General features: G+C 40.7%; 1 protein-coding gene across 5 annotated transcripts in view; it reads right to left on the reverse strand.

The window, feature by feature from the left end:
• Positions 1-8,298: 8,298 nt before the first annotated feature.
• The window catches only part of RNF6 (ring finger protein (C3H2C3 type) 6), an 8,954-nt gene continuing 629 nt past the window's right edge, over positions 8,299-16,623 (reverse strand). For 3 of the 5 annotated variants that reach the window (XM_010572669.1, XM_010572670.1, XM_010572671.1), the window contains exons 2-4: positions 13,146-13,355; positions 12,488-12,595; positions 8,299-11,266 (exon numbers count right to left, since the gene is read on the reverse strand). In XM_010572669.1, coding sequence (XP_010570971.1) covers positions 9,531-11,266; positions 12,488-12,595; positions 13,146-13,338 — 2,037 coding nt within the window. In that variant the 5' untranslated portion in view covers positions 13,339-13,355 and the 3' untranslated portion in view covers positions 8,299-9,530. Of the gene's footprint in view, positions 11,267-12,487; positions 12,596-13,145; positions 13,356-14,720; positions 14,846-16,623 lie in introns of those variants that run through there. The other 2 variants (XM_010572668.1, XM_010572667.1) reach the window with 2 other exon arrangements.

A 16,623-nucleotide genomic window follows, 5' to 3' on the forward strand; every position in this document is an offset into this window, starting at 1 on the left:
CGCTCGGCAGCTGCCGGCGTTCGGCCGCTTTGTTTGGCACGGCGTCGGTGGCTGCGCCGGTGGGCGAGGGCTTGGGGACACGCCGCCTGCTAAAGGGCGCAAAGAACCAGGTAACCGCCCGAGAGCTGTGCCAGTAAAACTGCAGTCGATGAATTTAGCACTTGGCTTTGCTTAGTTTCATTTAAAATGTTCACCCCGTCAGTATTCCCACGCCCAGCCAAACAAAGGCAGCCCCGTAATGCCGAACTCGGCTCTGCCTTCCCCTCCCTCCCACGGCCGCCCCGGCCATCAGCGCAGCAGGAAGGGAAACCTTTCTTCCCCAATCTTTCTATTTTTCGCCCTCCCTGCTAGAAGAAGCTGCGGCTCGGAGGGAGGAGCAACGTGCTTCCCCCCCTCCCACCCCCCAGGGCCGTACCGCCGGGTCACCTTCCTCCTCCGAGACGGGTCTGTGCTCCGGGCAGCACCGCCAAGGCAGCCCTTGCTCCTTGTCGTCCTTACGCCTTGTCGTCCTTGCTCCTTGTCGTCTGGCGCCCTCGCCTGCTGGCCGACACGTTTTCATCCTGGAAACTGAAGGTTGAATCGGGATTAAGCGGGTCCAGGCAGTGCAGAGAGACCCGGCCGGGTTTGGGCTCTCAGCGCGCTTCCCTCCCGAACGGTCCATCTTATTCAAATTGTCCTGCCCACCCCACTTCTGCCACCGTGGAAGTTAGAAGGAATCACATCACGGTGTCTTCTGGGGGCTTGGGTGTCTCAAACTGCATTACTCTCAGGGGCATCTCACAACCTGGTCCGTGTGGCGAAGCAGGAAAGGAGCTATAACTTGATTCACGTGGTGGGCCAGAGCGCAGTACAGATGCAGGGGCGTGATGTGAGTTGAGTGACTGAAATCAGCTGGGAGGCTAGATGCATGTACAAGGAAAACAAAAAAATTAGAAACCTTTTGCTGAAATAACCCCAAACTTGCGTTTTTACTCCAGTCCCACATCAAACAGAAAGTTTCAAAAAAAACCAAACTAAGCAAATGGAATTGAAACAGTCTAAATAGGAAAAAGGTCTCAGCTGTCACGATACTGGGGATAGCCCCCAACTGTTGTGTCTATACAGTGCTAAAGTAGCCCAACAGAAGGACCTGAATTCAGATGTGCAATAATTCTAACTTAATCATTACGCTATGATGCTTATATTTTTCCCTTATGAATATATGCTTTTTCCTACAAAATTCAACTTATGTATATATATGCGTATGTGCGTACACAGAGACACAACCTACAGTGTTAGGCAAGGAATATGATTCTTTACTCTCACTGTGTGCATATTGAAGTTAACTGCTACACATACACACACTAACTACACACTAACTACGCTCATACACATATTGGCATTTCTTATCCTTTCAGTGTTTATATGGACAGTATTAACACTGAACAAATGGAATAAACTGCATGCAAAATGTGTTCAAGAATCAGTAAAAGGAATAGTACCAGCAACCATAGTGCTCTATTAATGTATCACTCAGATAAGGGCAAGACCTCTGTATTAAAATAGCAACAGAGAACATTTTCTTGAGCACGCATGCTTGAAGGTAACGGGATGAGCCATTATTAAGGTAGCTCAAACCCCTGTGAACTGCAAAAAGAGCTCACAGTCTGTATAAGTTATGTCTAATGTTCAGCAGAGTTGAACCAATGTTGCGTAAGGAAGTACGTTATAATGGAACTGGCCTAGATGAAGGCTTAATACGAAAGATGAGGCAGAAAGGTTCAAGGCAAAAATGAAAGTGCTTTTCTTGGAAGTAGAAGTAAGCGATATACTATATCTGTCCCACTTTACTCAAGACAAGAACCCCAACTGTGGGTTATAAAAGCCTGAAGTCAGGCCTTCATAAAGGACTGCTTAAAATAACGGGACAAAGTGATCCCCCATATCCCATTATAGCTGTTCAACTTGTAGAAGAAAATCAAAGCTGTGTTTGTTTTGTTTTATTGTGTATATGTTTCCTTTTTGCACTTCAGGCAATTTACATTACACTAAAGATAAATTTAATGGTGGGATAAACACCTTCTGGAGTAAGTGTGAATGCCAAGGAGCAACTTGCACTGAGCTGGCATTTGGTGAACGTGCTCCAGGTCTCGTTTAGACTGGTCAGAGTCCAGCGATACCTTGCACATCCAAAAGGTGGGCTAACCTCATTGCCGCTGTAACAAGAGCAGGCTGAGGGAAGGCTGCAGGACACTGGGCAGTACTTGCCTGTTGTTGATGGTTTCTGTGTACAGGCTGAAATCAGATTAGCTGCACAGCATCTCAGGAGGGCAAATGATATGCTTTATTTTAAAGAGTCATCTCTGTATACTGCACCGTTGTGTGCCCATTTCTTTTGTTGTGTATGCCGCTCTGATCAAAGCTGGGTACGCGCAGCTCCATAGTTATAACCACAGTGTATGACTGGATAACGATAATGCAGAGCTTTCTGCCATTTGCCCCCTCTCTCTCTTAAAATCCTGCAGACTGCACTGACGTATGGTCACTGCACTCAAAAGGAGAGTCAGGTCTCAAAGCCTCTTCAGGAACTGGTAAATCCTACAACCCCTCCATCAACTTAACTTCAGTGTTTCTTTTCAGCGGTGTATACTGAAAGAAATAGTCCGTAAATTTTGATGGGATGAGGAAACTGGCAAGAATACTCGCCATCATTTCTGAAATGATAATCCAGAAATCTCCTAGACTGTTTGTGCCCTGCTGCGTGGCTCTTCCAGCAAGACATCAGGGTGGTTAAAGTGCCCCACGAAGACTAGGGCCTGTGACCATGAGGCTTCTTCCAGCTGTCTGAAGAAGGTCCCATCTACTTCTTTTTCCTCACCAGGTGGTCCATAGCAGATGCCTAGTACAACATCGACCATGTTGGTCTGCCCACTAGCTATGGCCCGTAGGCTCTCAGCTAGCTCCTCATCCATCCCAAGACAGAGCTCACGCATTCCTGCCGCTCTCGCACACGAAGGGCAGCTTCTCCCCATCACCGTCCTGGGCTGTCCTTCCTAAACAGCCTGTATCCATCCATTGCAGCACACTGGTGGTGTGAGCTATCCCACCACGTCTCTGATCCTGATGAGATCATAGCCTTGTAACCGCACACAGACCTCTAATTCCTCCTGCTTGTGCCCCATGCTGTGTGCACTGGTCTACAGGCACTTGAGATGCTGATTTCCCAGAGAAGGTAAGACATCTGTCCCCACCACCCTGTCCTGTAGGCCCTTCCTTATTTGTGTGCACACACCTGGAGTGACCCCACTTCAACTCTCTTCTCTTAAGCGGTTTGTCCTGTCCGCATCGCCCTGCACACTCTGCTTATCATCTTGGTCCACCGCTTCCTCACTTGGCTGCAGGTTGTTGTGTCCTTCTCCTCGTCATTCCTAGTTGGCCTGGTGGTCAGGTTGGTTTCCTCACCAGGTTGGTTGGGCTCTGATCAGTCACTTGGTAGTTACTACATGACTGCACAGGCTTACTTCAGCAGGAGCTTGGGCACAGGGAAACAGCATCTGCTTTTAAAAACAGAATGGTTATTTCCCATCAAGGCAAAGGCATTAAGTGGCAGAACATAGCCTGCTATAATTTACCATCTCCTTTCATACTTCCAAATTTGCATGTTGCCAATTGTCATGTCAACAGCTCCAGAAAACTGTCCTCTCACGCATGCCTCTGGTTCCTTTCTTTATGTACTTAAATATTTATTTTTCATACTAATTAACAGTCTGCCTTATATTAATAGAACTAGGCTGTGCAACTCTGTTTGGCTGTACAAATCAGCCATGTTTATGCCACATCTAAGCCAAATCTTACTGTCATATTTATATTAACATAATTTAACCATGCCTGTAGCTTACCAAGATGCTCGATGCCAAAACCAGCCTGATAACCTATCCTGTATGTTCCAGGCAAACTATCATATTTCGCATTCTGTTTTCCATTTAGCTGTTGTTTTTAGATTAAAAGGCTACATTTATAATTCAGTTGTACACCAGACAACAAACCACTTAATTAACTAATTCCCTCATTGTATTTCTAAAGATCTGAAAACATGAACAGAATGACCACTTGACACCGAGTCAAGCCAAGAGAGGTTGTGCAACCTATCACAGCAATGCTGCTGCACAAGTCATAACTTCTTGTTTTGTTTAATTCAGATTAGAGTGTCTGACAAACCTCTCGGGTCACAGCACTGCAAATACATGTTGTACATCTTGCTTTTCACAGTTCTCTGCTGTTGCTTTTCTGGTTTATGGTGCAGTATAAAGCAAACATCACTGTTAGGGTACAAATATGTCACAGACCTACTGAAACACAAAACCAGTATGATGCCCTTGTATTAAGTTTTGGAGCTATTCTCTGTGTTCAATAAACTCTGAAAATAAGACTAGGAAAACCAGGAGGAGTGATGCCCCTATTATCCCAAATCTCTCCCCCTTTCTAGACATGTACATGATTCACATAACTTTTCAGTAGTGCCAGCGGAAATTACTTTGCGGAAATAGTCTGTTCCCAAGATGAAAGAATGAAAAAAGCTTGGAAATGATTACAGGTGTACAAAAAGATCTAATGAATATGGAAGAGAAGGAAAAGGAAGTTAGAAAGAGTCAGAGGAACAGAATGAAATTAAAACACTTCTGCCCAGTTTGCAGTTATTTGGTAACACAGGAATCCATTTCTACATCATGTATTATTAAAGAAGACACTATTAGAGAGGCATACAGGGCCATAATAGCAGCTAGAAAGTCACTGATAGCATCACACATGCAAGAAATGGAAAAACCTATCAACTCAGCCTCATAGTTCTCTATATAATTTCAAAGGCCCTGTCCAATCCAGCTCTCCGGGTCATTTTCCGCATTAAGGCTTTCTAGAGACGCTCTGGGTTAGTGCTGCCAGTTGACATGAACTGAATATGTCAACCTAAATAAACTGTTATTTTTAAAACTTCTGCCCACATTTTTCTATTTATTTCCATAGAAATAAATTACTTTTCTCAATGTCACCAGTAAAAGTCATTTAACATGTCACTTACTTCTTCCAGAGATAAAGCTAGCCTGATGCCAGTACCTATAGCTGTGCACGCTGGAGCAGGAGATGACCAATAGAAAATGTCTACTGGAGATCAACCAAAAAAAGAACAGAACAAACCTGTGGCATTCCAGAATTTGAACATTAAGCTTCATTATTTCTTTTTGTGGAAAAGGACTAAATAAAACCCAGCTATAAATATTGGTATCTCCCGACTCGAATAACATGTTAGAAACTGACATTTTCAAAACCACATTTTGGATAGTACGCAAAATGCTGATCTCATTCTAAGTAACAAACGGGATTCAAACACTTTCGTATTCAATCCATTTTCCAGACATCTCTACCTTTAACATATTTGTTTACAAAAGCTCTTTAAAAATAAACCTATCCTGTGCCACTTTAAAATGTTAAGCATTTAAACTCACTCAAAAATTGACTGAAACTGCAAAAATGAAGCTACTAATAGCTAAGCAAGTGATCTCAATGTTACCCATACACACTTGCTTTAGTGTCTGACCTCAGCTTATTCCAGCGATAGCAGACAGCAACACATACTGCATCTTGCTCTTGACAAAGAATGTGATGCACAAATATACTTTGATGCCTTTCTAATATTACAAACCTGAGTAGACAAAGTATCTTATCATTGTGCTAATTTATGTATCAGAGATTTTCTTTTAATGACATGTAGTAACACTGTAAAGCTGTCCTGTGAAGGATATAGGCAAAGGCTATTGCACCTTTACATGAAATACACAAAGAGTAAGCAAATATTACTCCTCTCCTCAGCCCTTTTACAAGCAAAAGAAAGGATAAAATATGTTATTACCTCACCTAATCGGATGGAATTCAGGGATAACTGAAGGAATTTAATAATCAACAAACAAGCTTCACTCTGTCAGTACTTTCAAGTACTTACTTTTAAGTACTTAGCTTTCAAGTTCTCCTCAACAAGTATCAGCTTAAGGACAATTACCATATTATTTTCTGAAATTCTTCATGTATTTACCTCTAGTCCCCCTGTACTAAAAAAAACCAACAAAAAACAAAACCCCTCAAACCCCTCACAAATTACTGATTAAATAGCTAGAAATAAATGGTTAAACTATGATGTAGAAGGCATTGCTACTGAAATACCTGTGCTATGTGACATACTCACAAACGATCAGAAAAAAAGAAATAACAAGTGATAAAAACTGCAAATGGTACAGAATTATTGGGGTATTAAAAGCTAAGACAAATCACAGGATGCAGGGTGCCCAGGATGAGAAAATATGACTTGCACAACATACAAAATAATCCAAGAGAAACAAAAAAAAGTGTACAATAGTACACAAAAAAAGCATACAATAATCCATGCTAAATTAGCAATTAACATTCAGGAAAGTGACTGTGAAATCTTTTTGCATAACTTGTTAACGTATCAGCTCAGTGTTGAGCAGCAATCAAAAGTAACTCTAGAATACTAGGAATTATTTGGAAGATGACAGAGGAGAAAAAAAAAGTTGTTATATCACCATATAATGCCTAGTGCATTCACATCTTGAATTGTGCATGAGCACAAGTCCTCCCACTTCAAAAGAACGAGAATAGTTTCGAAAGAATAGCTTCTATATAAAAAGAGATTAATAATAATTAATGACTCCTCAATTATTAAAAAAAAAAAAAGAGAATGGGCTAAGTCACCAGCAAGTGAATGGAAAGGTGTTATTTATGGTGACATTGCTTCTTACAGTACAAGAACTAGGGATCATAAGATACTAAAAAGCAAGTATAAAACAAGTACTGCTCACAGAAGACAAACTGTATAACTGCAATGGGCAGCTACAGAGATCAAGAACACAGATGGCTTTGAGAAGTGATAGAAAATGCATGGAGAGTAAATTAACAAAGCTCTTGAACACAGATATGACTGTTGGAACATGAAACTCCCAGTCACGGACAAGGTAAAATAGTATTTGGGGGTGCATGTGTAGAACTGAAGGAATGTCACAGAAACGCAGGTAACAGAAGCCAATACCAAACTGAACCACTGAGATTTAATTGGTCCCATCAACACAATTTGCTGGGAAAGCTGAGGAACAAATGACATGCCTCTCCAATGGAGAGTAAGTACTTGACAATTCGCATGCAGCAGGACAGAAATACAGTATGGGACACTTTGTTTCCTATCCAACAGCCTATGATTTCTACAGAAAGCTCTCACTGTACTTTTGGATATTCCCCCACAGCAGCTCAATTACAAGTACCCTGTCGTACAGGATCTTGTAACGTACGAAACTATGCTCTTATGGTTACACAGTAAAATCCCATCTGAATCAAAGAAGGCACAGGGAATCTCCCTTTACCCCTAGTGCATTAGTGTAGGAGTCGAGCACAATTCCAACCAGTTAGTTAAAAAAAATGCAGTACAAAAAAAAAAAATCCCCTACAGTAAGGATTTAAGTTAAAACTGACCTTGAAAGAACCGACCAGCAAGGCAATGGTAAGCCAAAGACAGGTTTCTACAAATGTGGCACTTGAGTCAGGCAGCTTTCAAATATAAAGGAAAACCATAAGGAGACAAGGAAGTAGGAGAAGGCAGCCAAGTATTTAGATACTGTCAACATCAGGAGCTAACAGAAGTAACAGAAAAAAAGAACGTAAATATAAGCTAGGTCTGACAATCACATTTACATCTCCTCACTCTTTAATATGGCTAAGGAGGCACTCAAGAAAAGTGTCAACAATGTTTGCAATAATTAGCAGTCCAAATCACATCAGAAGATATCTTAATCATATCCTTAAACTCATCTAAATCTCATAAGAGGATTTCTTAGAGCTACTTTTAGGAATAAAAAGAAGCACTTCTCTGGAACTTTTTTCACAAGTTTTTCACTTGCAAAACTGAAGTAGACATCCAATAGCTTAACACAGGATTTTATAGTTTCCCTTCAAGGATGTCATAAGCAGATGTTTTAATTGAAGCACCTGGCACAGAAGTGCATTTGTCAAGGCCATCTGTAGGCAGAGAAAGTCAGTAGGACTTCCTCACTTTAAGTATTCTTTCTACCACTCAGAATACACACACATAAGAGTATTGCACAATTCTGCCTTTCTCTAAGGATTGAGATGCATATTGCTCAGATGAGCTTTATAACGTTCAGCTTACTTCAGAAGCCCCAAGAGTGCTTTGCCTTGCATTTTTATCTACCGTAACAGCTCACACACGTTGTGGAAACACAAGCACACAGCTGGGGAAAACCGGGGAAAGAATGAAGTGAGAACTGAAACTGAACATCAAGAATGATAAATCTTACCAATCTACAGGATACAGCTCAACAGTAATTCACACAAAGCCTCAATTACTTACTTTGCAACTTTATTTCTTTATAAGTTATTGGTATAAAGTTTAATATCTAATTATACAGTAATCTGGGGACTTTAAGGGAAGCTTATTTTGTCCTTTTTAGTGTCTTTTGCCATTTGGTCCTCAGACATGTTTTAAGAGGACTAATGTTATATGTGTACCTTAAATTTCTGTACAAAAACACTTCAAGCCTTTGTTTCGTTTTTCTGAGTAGGATGCACAAATCATGCATATTGTAGACAATATAATGGTCAAGGAAATATTTCCCTCTTTAAACTAAGGCAGTTAAAAACCCATGAATATCAACTGAGTAATTTGGAACAGTAAAAAGGCTTCCTCAGCGCTCATTTGTTCTTTGAGCAAATGTCATGTTCAGTAAGACACAGCCTCTTAGAATTATTATTGATTTGATTGCTGTCTGCATTGAAAAGACAGAGATTGTCAAAGACAGCATTTAGTTATGTACATTTTGTAATGTCACTAACCCATCCACTTTTGAATATGAACTCATCAGCATTAAGCATTGTGTAAAACCACATGCAAAAATTGCCATAAAATTTTTTAAATAGAACCAAATTGGCAAGTTTTTGGAAAGGATATTTCAATGTTAAAAAAAATATAGTCTATTAAAATGAGCACTTCAAGTAACTTAAATATCTTTAGCAAACATGTCCAGCAAGAAACTCTGTGTAAAAGAAATTGTTCTTAGAACAAAAAGCTAGTGAATGGCTATTTAGACACTAATTTTTCAACACAGTGGTGGGTCTGTGTGAAACAATTCGTCATCTAAATAAAGTGAGTCCATTACACTGTTAAAAAAACATACATTAAGCAGGACTGATTAACTATTGCATTTCTGTATTTACAAAAGTGCTTAGCATAACAAAATTACCTAAAAAAATATAAACTTTACCGATATCATTTGGTTCTATGCATACTCCTAGATCTGCACTCGGAGAAAAATAGTATTTACATTGCTAGATTTAGACAAGTTTCCTAGCATTTTTAAAGAAATTTAACAAAACTCCCCAAACAAATGGACCCCTATGTAAGTCAACTCATTCCATCTGGCTCATCATAAATAGAGCAGAAGCAAATCCTTGAGTACTGAGCAGTATAAATAATTCTAGCCATTTTCTGTGGCATTAGACCCCAACACAGGCTGCCGACAAATTGGGCAAGTGGAGTTTTCAGAAAGCCAGCGATCAATACAATGAATATGAAACTCATGCATACAAGGTAACTGCCTTAGCTTATTCCCTGTTACATATTCATTAATGCAAACACTACATGTTTTGCTTATTTCATTTTCAGTGTGAATATCCCCATAGTTCCGGGTAGAAAGATTGTCAATCTGCTCTTTGGTTAAACCTCTTAAACGATCGTCATCATCGTCTTCATTCAGCAAGAAGAAGTGGGCAAGTCGAAGTATGGGCAGCGTTCCATTTTCTACTAGGTTATTAGCATCCTGAGACTGCCTGTTATCTTGGTTTTCATTATTGCGACCATAGCGTTGAATATCATCACTCTGTCCATTTGCTTCCCTGCTGCCTTCTACTGCATGCCCATTTCTAGATGAAACTTCACTTGGATCACTGCTATTGTTTGCTGAATGTGAGTTATTCTGCTCTGACTGCACATCTGGTAAGTGATGACCACCTCTTTGCACTTCTGAGTTAGATTCAGTTTCCATTAAAGAACTCAGTTCTCCAAAGCCTGTCATAATTTGTCTAAGGATTGATCTAAGAGCTACTGATGAAGGTTCACCAAGCCCAGTTTCTGAAATCCGACGAAGAGGTATCCGTATAGTGCTAACGTAGGTTCGAATACCTGCACGTTCTGATCGTGATATCGTACGCCGAAATCCCCCACTGTCACTTTCAAAGGTAACTGTGTTTTCTGCCATTCCTACTCTAGAACGAGTTCTACTGGCAATACTGTCACGATCTCTATTTTCTCCAGGACGAATTCTTCTCACTTGGAGATCTAATGTAATTGTTGGATGCCTTCTAACAGCAGCTACTGGCCTACTAGATTCCTCCTCTTCCAAAGTTATTCCCAAGGATGGGGCTACACCAGAAAGTTGAGGATTCTGAGTGTTACCTCTTGCTTGTTCTTCGGCAGGCTGTGGAGAAGGCTGAGCTGTTTGTCTTCTACTTCTGTTGCCTTGCTGTGCATTTCTCTCCTGCCTCTGCCCACGTTCCTCAGAATGAGCAGTATCACCTTGCCTTTGCAGCGGAGAGCGGCTTCGACTACTTAAGGTAGACCTCAGCCGCAGAATTTCTAGTCTTTGGTTTGTACTCCTCCGAACATTAGTTCTAGCTCTACCTCTTGTGACTCCTGTAGAAGTACCTCTTTCTGGTGTCTCCCTTTGTTCACCAGTAGCTGCAGAATTATTACGTGTAGTATTTGTTTGGGAAACACCTGTCAACTCCCTCGTTCTACTCCTAAGCCTCCCTGAGACTGGACGAGAGGCTGCTTCAGAGCTTTGTGCCACGGAACTTCTTACAGACCTGGTCCTTGCAGTGCTTGAAGCCTCACTGTTTCCCTCTCTTGCAGTCCTGCTCCTCGTTCGTGGGGTTACTGGACTGACAGCTCTTTGATGTCTTCTTTCTAAATACATTCTGCTACTATCTATACCCACATACTCCTCACTAGCAGTTTCAAAACTGTTATGCTCATGATTTATGTTGATTTCCAGACTAAATCGGAACTCCCCACTGTTTGGATTTGTTCGACTCACGGCTCTCCAGGTTTGGTTCCCACTCTGTCCACTGCGAGTGGCATTTCCCGTGCGACGAAATGTGTTCAGCCATTCAAGCAAAGAGTCACCATTTGAATTTTCTCCAAGAACATCAGAATCTGAGAGAAACAAAAAAGCGCAAACATTCATACAACTGCACGCTCAGCATACTATGATGCACTCCAAATCCTCTGTGCTTGCTAGGCCCTGACTTCAGAAACAACACAGTAGCAGGACAGCTAGCATGCTATGCTAACATAATTTTGCTGAAAATATGCTGTATGTGAAAACGTCAACAAAACTCAACAGTTCAACCTAGAATTTTTGTCTCACCAGCAGATACACAGAGAAATTAATAAGCACAGATGGCCTCTTCTGAGAAAGTGTTCAGATTCAGGTGGTCCAAAGTTAGTTGTATTTGTCCAATATCTGTCCCTTGCTTAAGCTATCAACTTGAGGGTACCCTAGTCAACTAATTTTGATAAAGGAAGGAAAAGCATGACAGATTTTGTCATCTTCTGGAAAAAAAAATTAAAAATTGTTTTCTATAAGCAGTGGAATAAATGATGCATGGTTTCGACAGATTTGCTCCTTTTGTGCAAATATACTCTTTTCCTACTGCAATATCCACAGCTCCGTTCCCAAATCTCCTCCAACTACAAGAACAGATACAATTGTTGTGGTTAGTGCTAACTATGTGCATAAAGCAAGCCAATGGTCATGATCACAGTGAAGGTTTTCCCTTGAAGGGATCAGATTCAGCTCTCCCTACTTCACCATCTCCCTACTTTCATGAAACCTGCAAAAGCTTTGGCATCTTCGTTTCCAAGTTGCCTATTCCTCTCCTAAATATGACCAGAATTGGTCAAATGATGAAGCCAATATTGCTGGGGAAGAGAAGACAGACAGTGCACATAATACAAACCTCACTCCATTAAAACAAGCGGAAATGAAACAACAAAAACAACAAAACAGTGGAAAGATTAACTGTTTCCTAGTTAACTTCTGTTCCAACTTCTCTAATACACGATAAAACCTTTTAAGAATTAGAAGAATGAAAATTATTTTTGCGCTATTAAGTTTACTAGCCAAGAGAAACCAGGGAAAGAGGAGACAGTAATTTGTGGTTTACATAAATCAGTTTTCATGAAGTATTTCAAGTTTGGTTTCATATTGTTAGGACATCTCTCATATTTTTCAAACAATGCAGAAGCACAAAGCAAAAACAAGATGTGAAATGGCTGGTACTGAAATCTATCAGCATTTCTCTTAAATAGTTGCACAGAACAGTGTTGATGCATCACATGCTATGTGTATCTATATATATGAATGATGTTTACCTCCAACAGTTCTACTTTCACCTTCTCTGTTATCCAGATCAGTCTGTGATGCCAGGCGCTCCTTAGCCCCCTCCAAGCGTTGCTGCAACTCTTCTGCTGTTATTTCCCCTGAAATAAGTTACATTTTAGTAACACTGTTAGATAAGACATTATTATTGGCTCAACACAGCCATGCAGAAATAACAATATTTTTCATCTGGAATGGAAGTCCTCAGAAATAAGGTAAAATTAATGAAACCAAAAAGAAAACAGCACTAGTGTAAGATTGTAACGCAGGTACACAGATAACAAAGGAAATAGGTACTGGGGTGGAAGGAAAAAAAGATGCTGAAGGTCTGTCAAGAGCATGCCAACTTCCAGAGGCCCCCAAAATTGCCACATACCAACAGATATACTTTCGTGTTATCTGGGTTTGGATATTATCTATATATGGACATGCTGCATTTGAAAGAGTTATATTTTTATTCCAGCTTTAGTATCTACTTAAGTTGTTAATTTTTACTGAACATCATTAATTTTGAATGGAAATGGAGCATTTTTTCCTTTCTACAAAGCCACAGAAATCAGGCTACTTGAGTCATACAACCACATGCAGCGCCTGACAGCAGTAGTGTTACTTCACATTACATCTTTTCTAATGAAGGTATCCGCATCTTACCTGGAGTGCCAAGCAGGTTGCGGTCTCTCATTAACCTATAGTCTTCTTCATTGAGTTCATTAATGAACTGGTAATATGCCTCTTCCCTACCGAGGCGCTCCAGCTGTCGTTGTCTCTCATCTTCTCCATGACTATGCTCTCGTGAAGGTGCCTGCTCACTGCCATTTCCTGCACGGTGCCGAGAGCGATCCATAATAATGCCAGGCTGTCCTGAACAAAACCAGAAGGTTAGACTGCACAGCAATCACAGTAATTTACAGTAAAGAGTTCCCAATATTTTCAATGAAATTAATTTATTAATAGCTAAACATGATTAAGGTGAGCCAAACTCCATGTTATTTGCCAAGTCAACAGTGTAGTTTATTATGCAAGTATTTTGCTTCTAGCTTGCTGAAAAACAGCTAGAAGTCCCCTTTGCTCACTGAAAGGATGTACAAGTTGGTACAGCAACTTTAAAATAAAAAAGCAATGACAGATTTTTTAGCTAAATAAGGATATTCTAGAAAGTTAAAGGAATAACATAAAATGTATTTCCCTTCTCCCAGGCAAAACACAACAGCAGCGTAAAGTATTTTTAAAGCTAAAATGTCATTGAAAACACTGTTCTTTAATTACTGGACTATAATTATCCAGTGTAGACTCCTGACAACCACAACTACTGCTTAGAGAAGACTATCTTCCACTTGAAACACTCACTGATAAGCAGGTAAGACTACATTAGTATCTCCGTCAGTACTACCCCTCACATAGCACAAAGCCTACAGAGTCATTTTTGGTGGAACTGGCTCTTTTGACATTCTTACATTATTTGTATACTTTCCTTGTGCTCTCTAATCCAAGGATTAGCTAGCAAAGGGATACTCATCTCCAGAGAACTGGTGTAAAAGAGAAAGGGCTATACTTTACCCACAGTTCTTCATCACTTTTCAAATATTCAGCCAGTGGGACTACACTATTAGAAGGCATGAATAACCTTCCAGTGTCAGGAAGAGGCATCATCTTCATTGACTTCTGTGCCATTACCACCTCTCTCTGGTTAGGACTCAATCCTGGGCAGATCAGCTCTCAGACCACTCCCCAACTTTTCTATTTTCTAAAGAAAACCTGTTCTTCAACATTCAGTTTGAAAGAAGAGAAAGTGTCATCCTTTCAACGGGGCTTCCTGTTTAATAAAAGCCATCTGTAACACCTGCTGAGGCAGACACCTGACAAAAAGAGATCACTTCTCTAAAGAGATCACCAGGCCAAAAAAACCAATAGTATGTATGGCACCATCCTGCCTGTGTGTGAGGAGAAAATTATTGGGTAAATAGTTCTTTTTTTTTTTTTTTTTTTGGTCAATTCATGAACATATCAAAGTCACTTCAAGTATGAATTATGCGGAAAACACAGAACAGCATTCTCAGCACACTCCCAATCAGTAATTAGTCTTCACAAGAAAGGTGATGAGAAAGCAGACCAAACCTGTTAGACATACATTCAAGAAAGAGCAAATCTTTATCAATGCTGCCAACAGATAAAAAGAATCCGAAAATGTATTTGCCAACAGCAGAAGCTGGCATACATTTAATATACCTTTCTTATGTTCTTTGTGGGATCCATTCTGATGCATTCTTGGTCTCCTCATTTTCCACCCCATATGCTACTTCTCTCCCCATCTTCCCCCTGCCCCCCCCCAAAGGCAACTACAGTTCTAAACACCTCTTCCCAATCAACCTTTCCGCTCATCTGCCTCCTCTGTCAAATACTGCATTTTGATGTATTTAATACTTCCCTCCCAGCTCTTTAACTTATTTAACTTAAAAGAAATCAAATCTGAGTATCTCCCCTTCAAGACTTTTTCTATTACCGTAATATTTGTGGGGGTTTAAAAATTACTGTTGCCCTCTTGGCTCAGCCGCACAAGCTGTAGGTAACTGCTGACTTCCATTTCCCACAAGGGCTATGTTCAAATCGGGTCACTTCTCATATGACATTTCTAAACACATATTTCTCAGCCAGCTCTCTGTCTTACTACCCTGGTTTCCTCAAAACAAATGCAATTCCCACCCACCCTGCCAACAACACACAGTTAGCACTATTATTACCCTGATGACACCCGTCACTTGACTATTATCATGAAAATGCCCAATCCATACCGCACTGAATATTAAAGTGCCTCTGTCCTTGATGATTTACACTCAACTCAACACAGGCACAGGAGGCAAGGGAAAGAGGACAGATAAAATTCATTTAGTTTCAGGTAAGGTTGCTACTTAGATGCAAGCCTTAAAACAACTAAGGTGTTACTGTTTGCCCGATGATGGTCATAGTGAGTTAACTGACTTTTTGGGTATATCACTATATTGCTCCACAGAAAAAATGACATATAAATTCTTAAGATGAAAAGTCCATCACGTGTAGTCCCCCTCAATCTAAATTTTAACTGTTATTCAAAAGAGAGGCTCTTTACTTTTCATTTCTCATCCACAGAAAATCTGGAAGTCTCTTCTTCAGATTTCGTGGGTGGTAGAAAAAAATTACTGTTTTGTTGACAACTGTATGGTAGGATGATTAGTCACACTCTTTAAATGACTCAGAAACAGTAAGTGTGAAGTGTTTGGTTGTCCCATCTGTTTAACATAACTGCACGGATGACAACTACTATCCATATTTATCAAACGCCATCAAAACTAAGTACTTTGGCACTTAGGATATTTCAGAGTAGTGAGAGTTGAAGGGTATTAACTGCATCAAAGTGAAGTACTTTGGCACATAAAATATTTCAGAGTATTGAAAAGTTGAAGGGTATTAACTACTAAGATGTAAAAAAACTGAAATTGAAATTCAGTTATGACTCAGGATTACTCTTCCTTTGCAAAGGAACAGGGGCCACATGCCAACAGTTTATCTACATTTTCTAGAATTTTCAACCTAAGACTAACTCCTTTAGTTTTTAATTCATAGTTACTCTGGCCCATTCTTGAAGATTTACACTCGTTTTTATCTAAGCAATATATACCTTATGCTTTTAGGTTTTGGCCTCTTTCCATGAATTGCTGCCCCCAATTCAATTAGGTACTCATCTTCGGAAAGACTACCACCTGATTGCAAGTGAGACGACTACGGAGTTTAGATGAGGAAGCCTCCCCGAGCGACAGGGCTATTTAGCATTTCTGTCACATTGCAGACTCCAGGAGAGATGATCTCACCGAATTGGAAAAAAAAAAAAAAAAAGAAAAAAAAACCCAAACCCAGAAAGAAAACCCCACAGAGCCTGGGGAAGAAGGGGAGGGGGAAGGCAAGGCAGACAAAGGAAGAATCCGAAGCTAATTCAGAAACAGGCCGCAGGACACCCCAAAACGATCCAAGCCCGGGGCCTGAGGCCGCCCGCCCCCCGGCCAGTATCAGGGCCTGCAGATCCCAGCCCCGCGCCGGGCCCACGCTCTCCGGCCCACCCCCAGGGGGGGCCACGGGCCGGGCCCGGCGCCCGGGGGAG

The sequence above is a fragment of the Haliaeetus leucocephalus genome, unplaced genomic scaffold (assembly GCF_000737465.1).
Source record: "Haliaeetus leucocephalus isolate CR32 unplaced genomic scaffold, Haliaeetus_leucocephalus-4.0 Scaffold351, whole genome shotgun sequence".
In the NCBI taxonomy this organism is placed as follows: Eukaryota; Metazoa; Chordata; class Aves; order Accipitriformes; family Accipitridae; genus Haliaeetus; species Haliaeetus leucocephalus.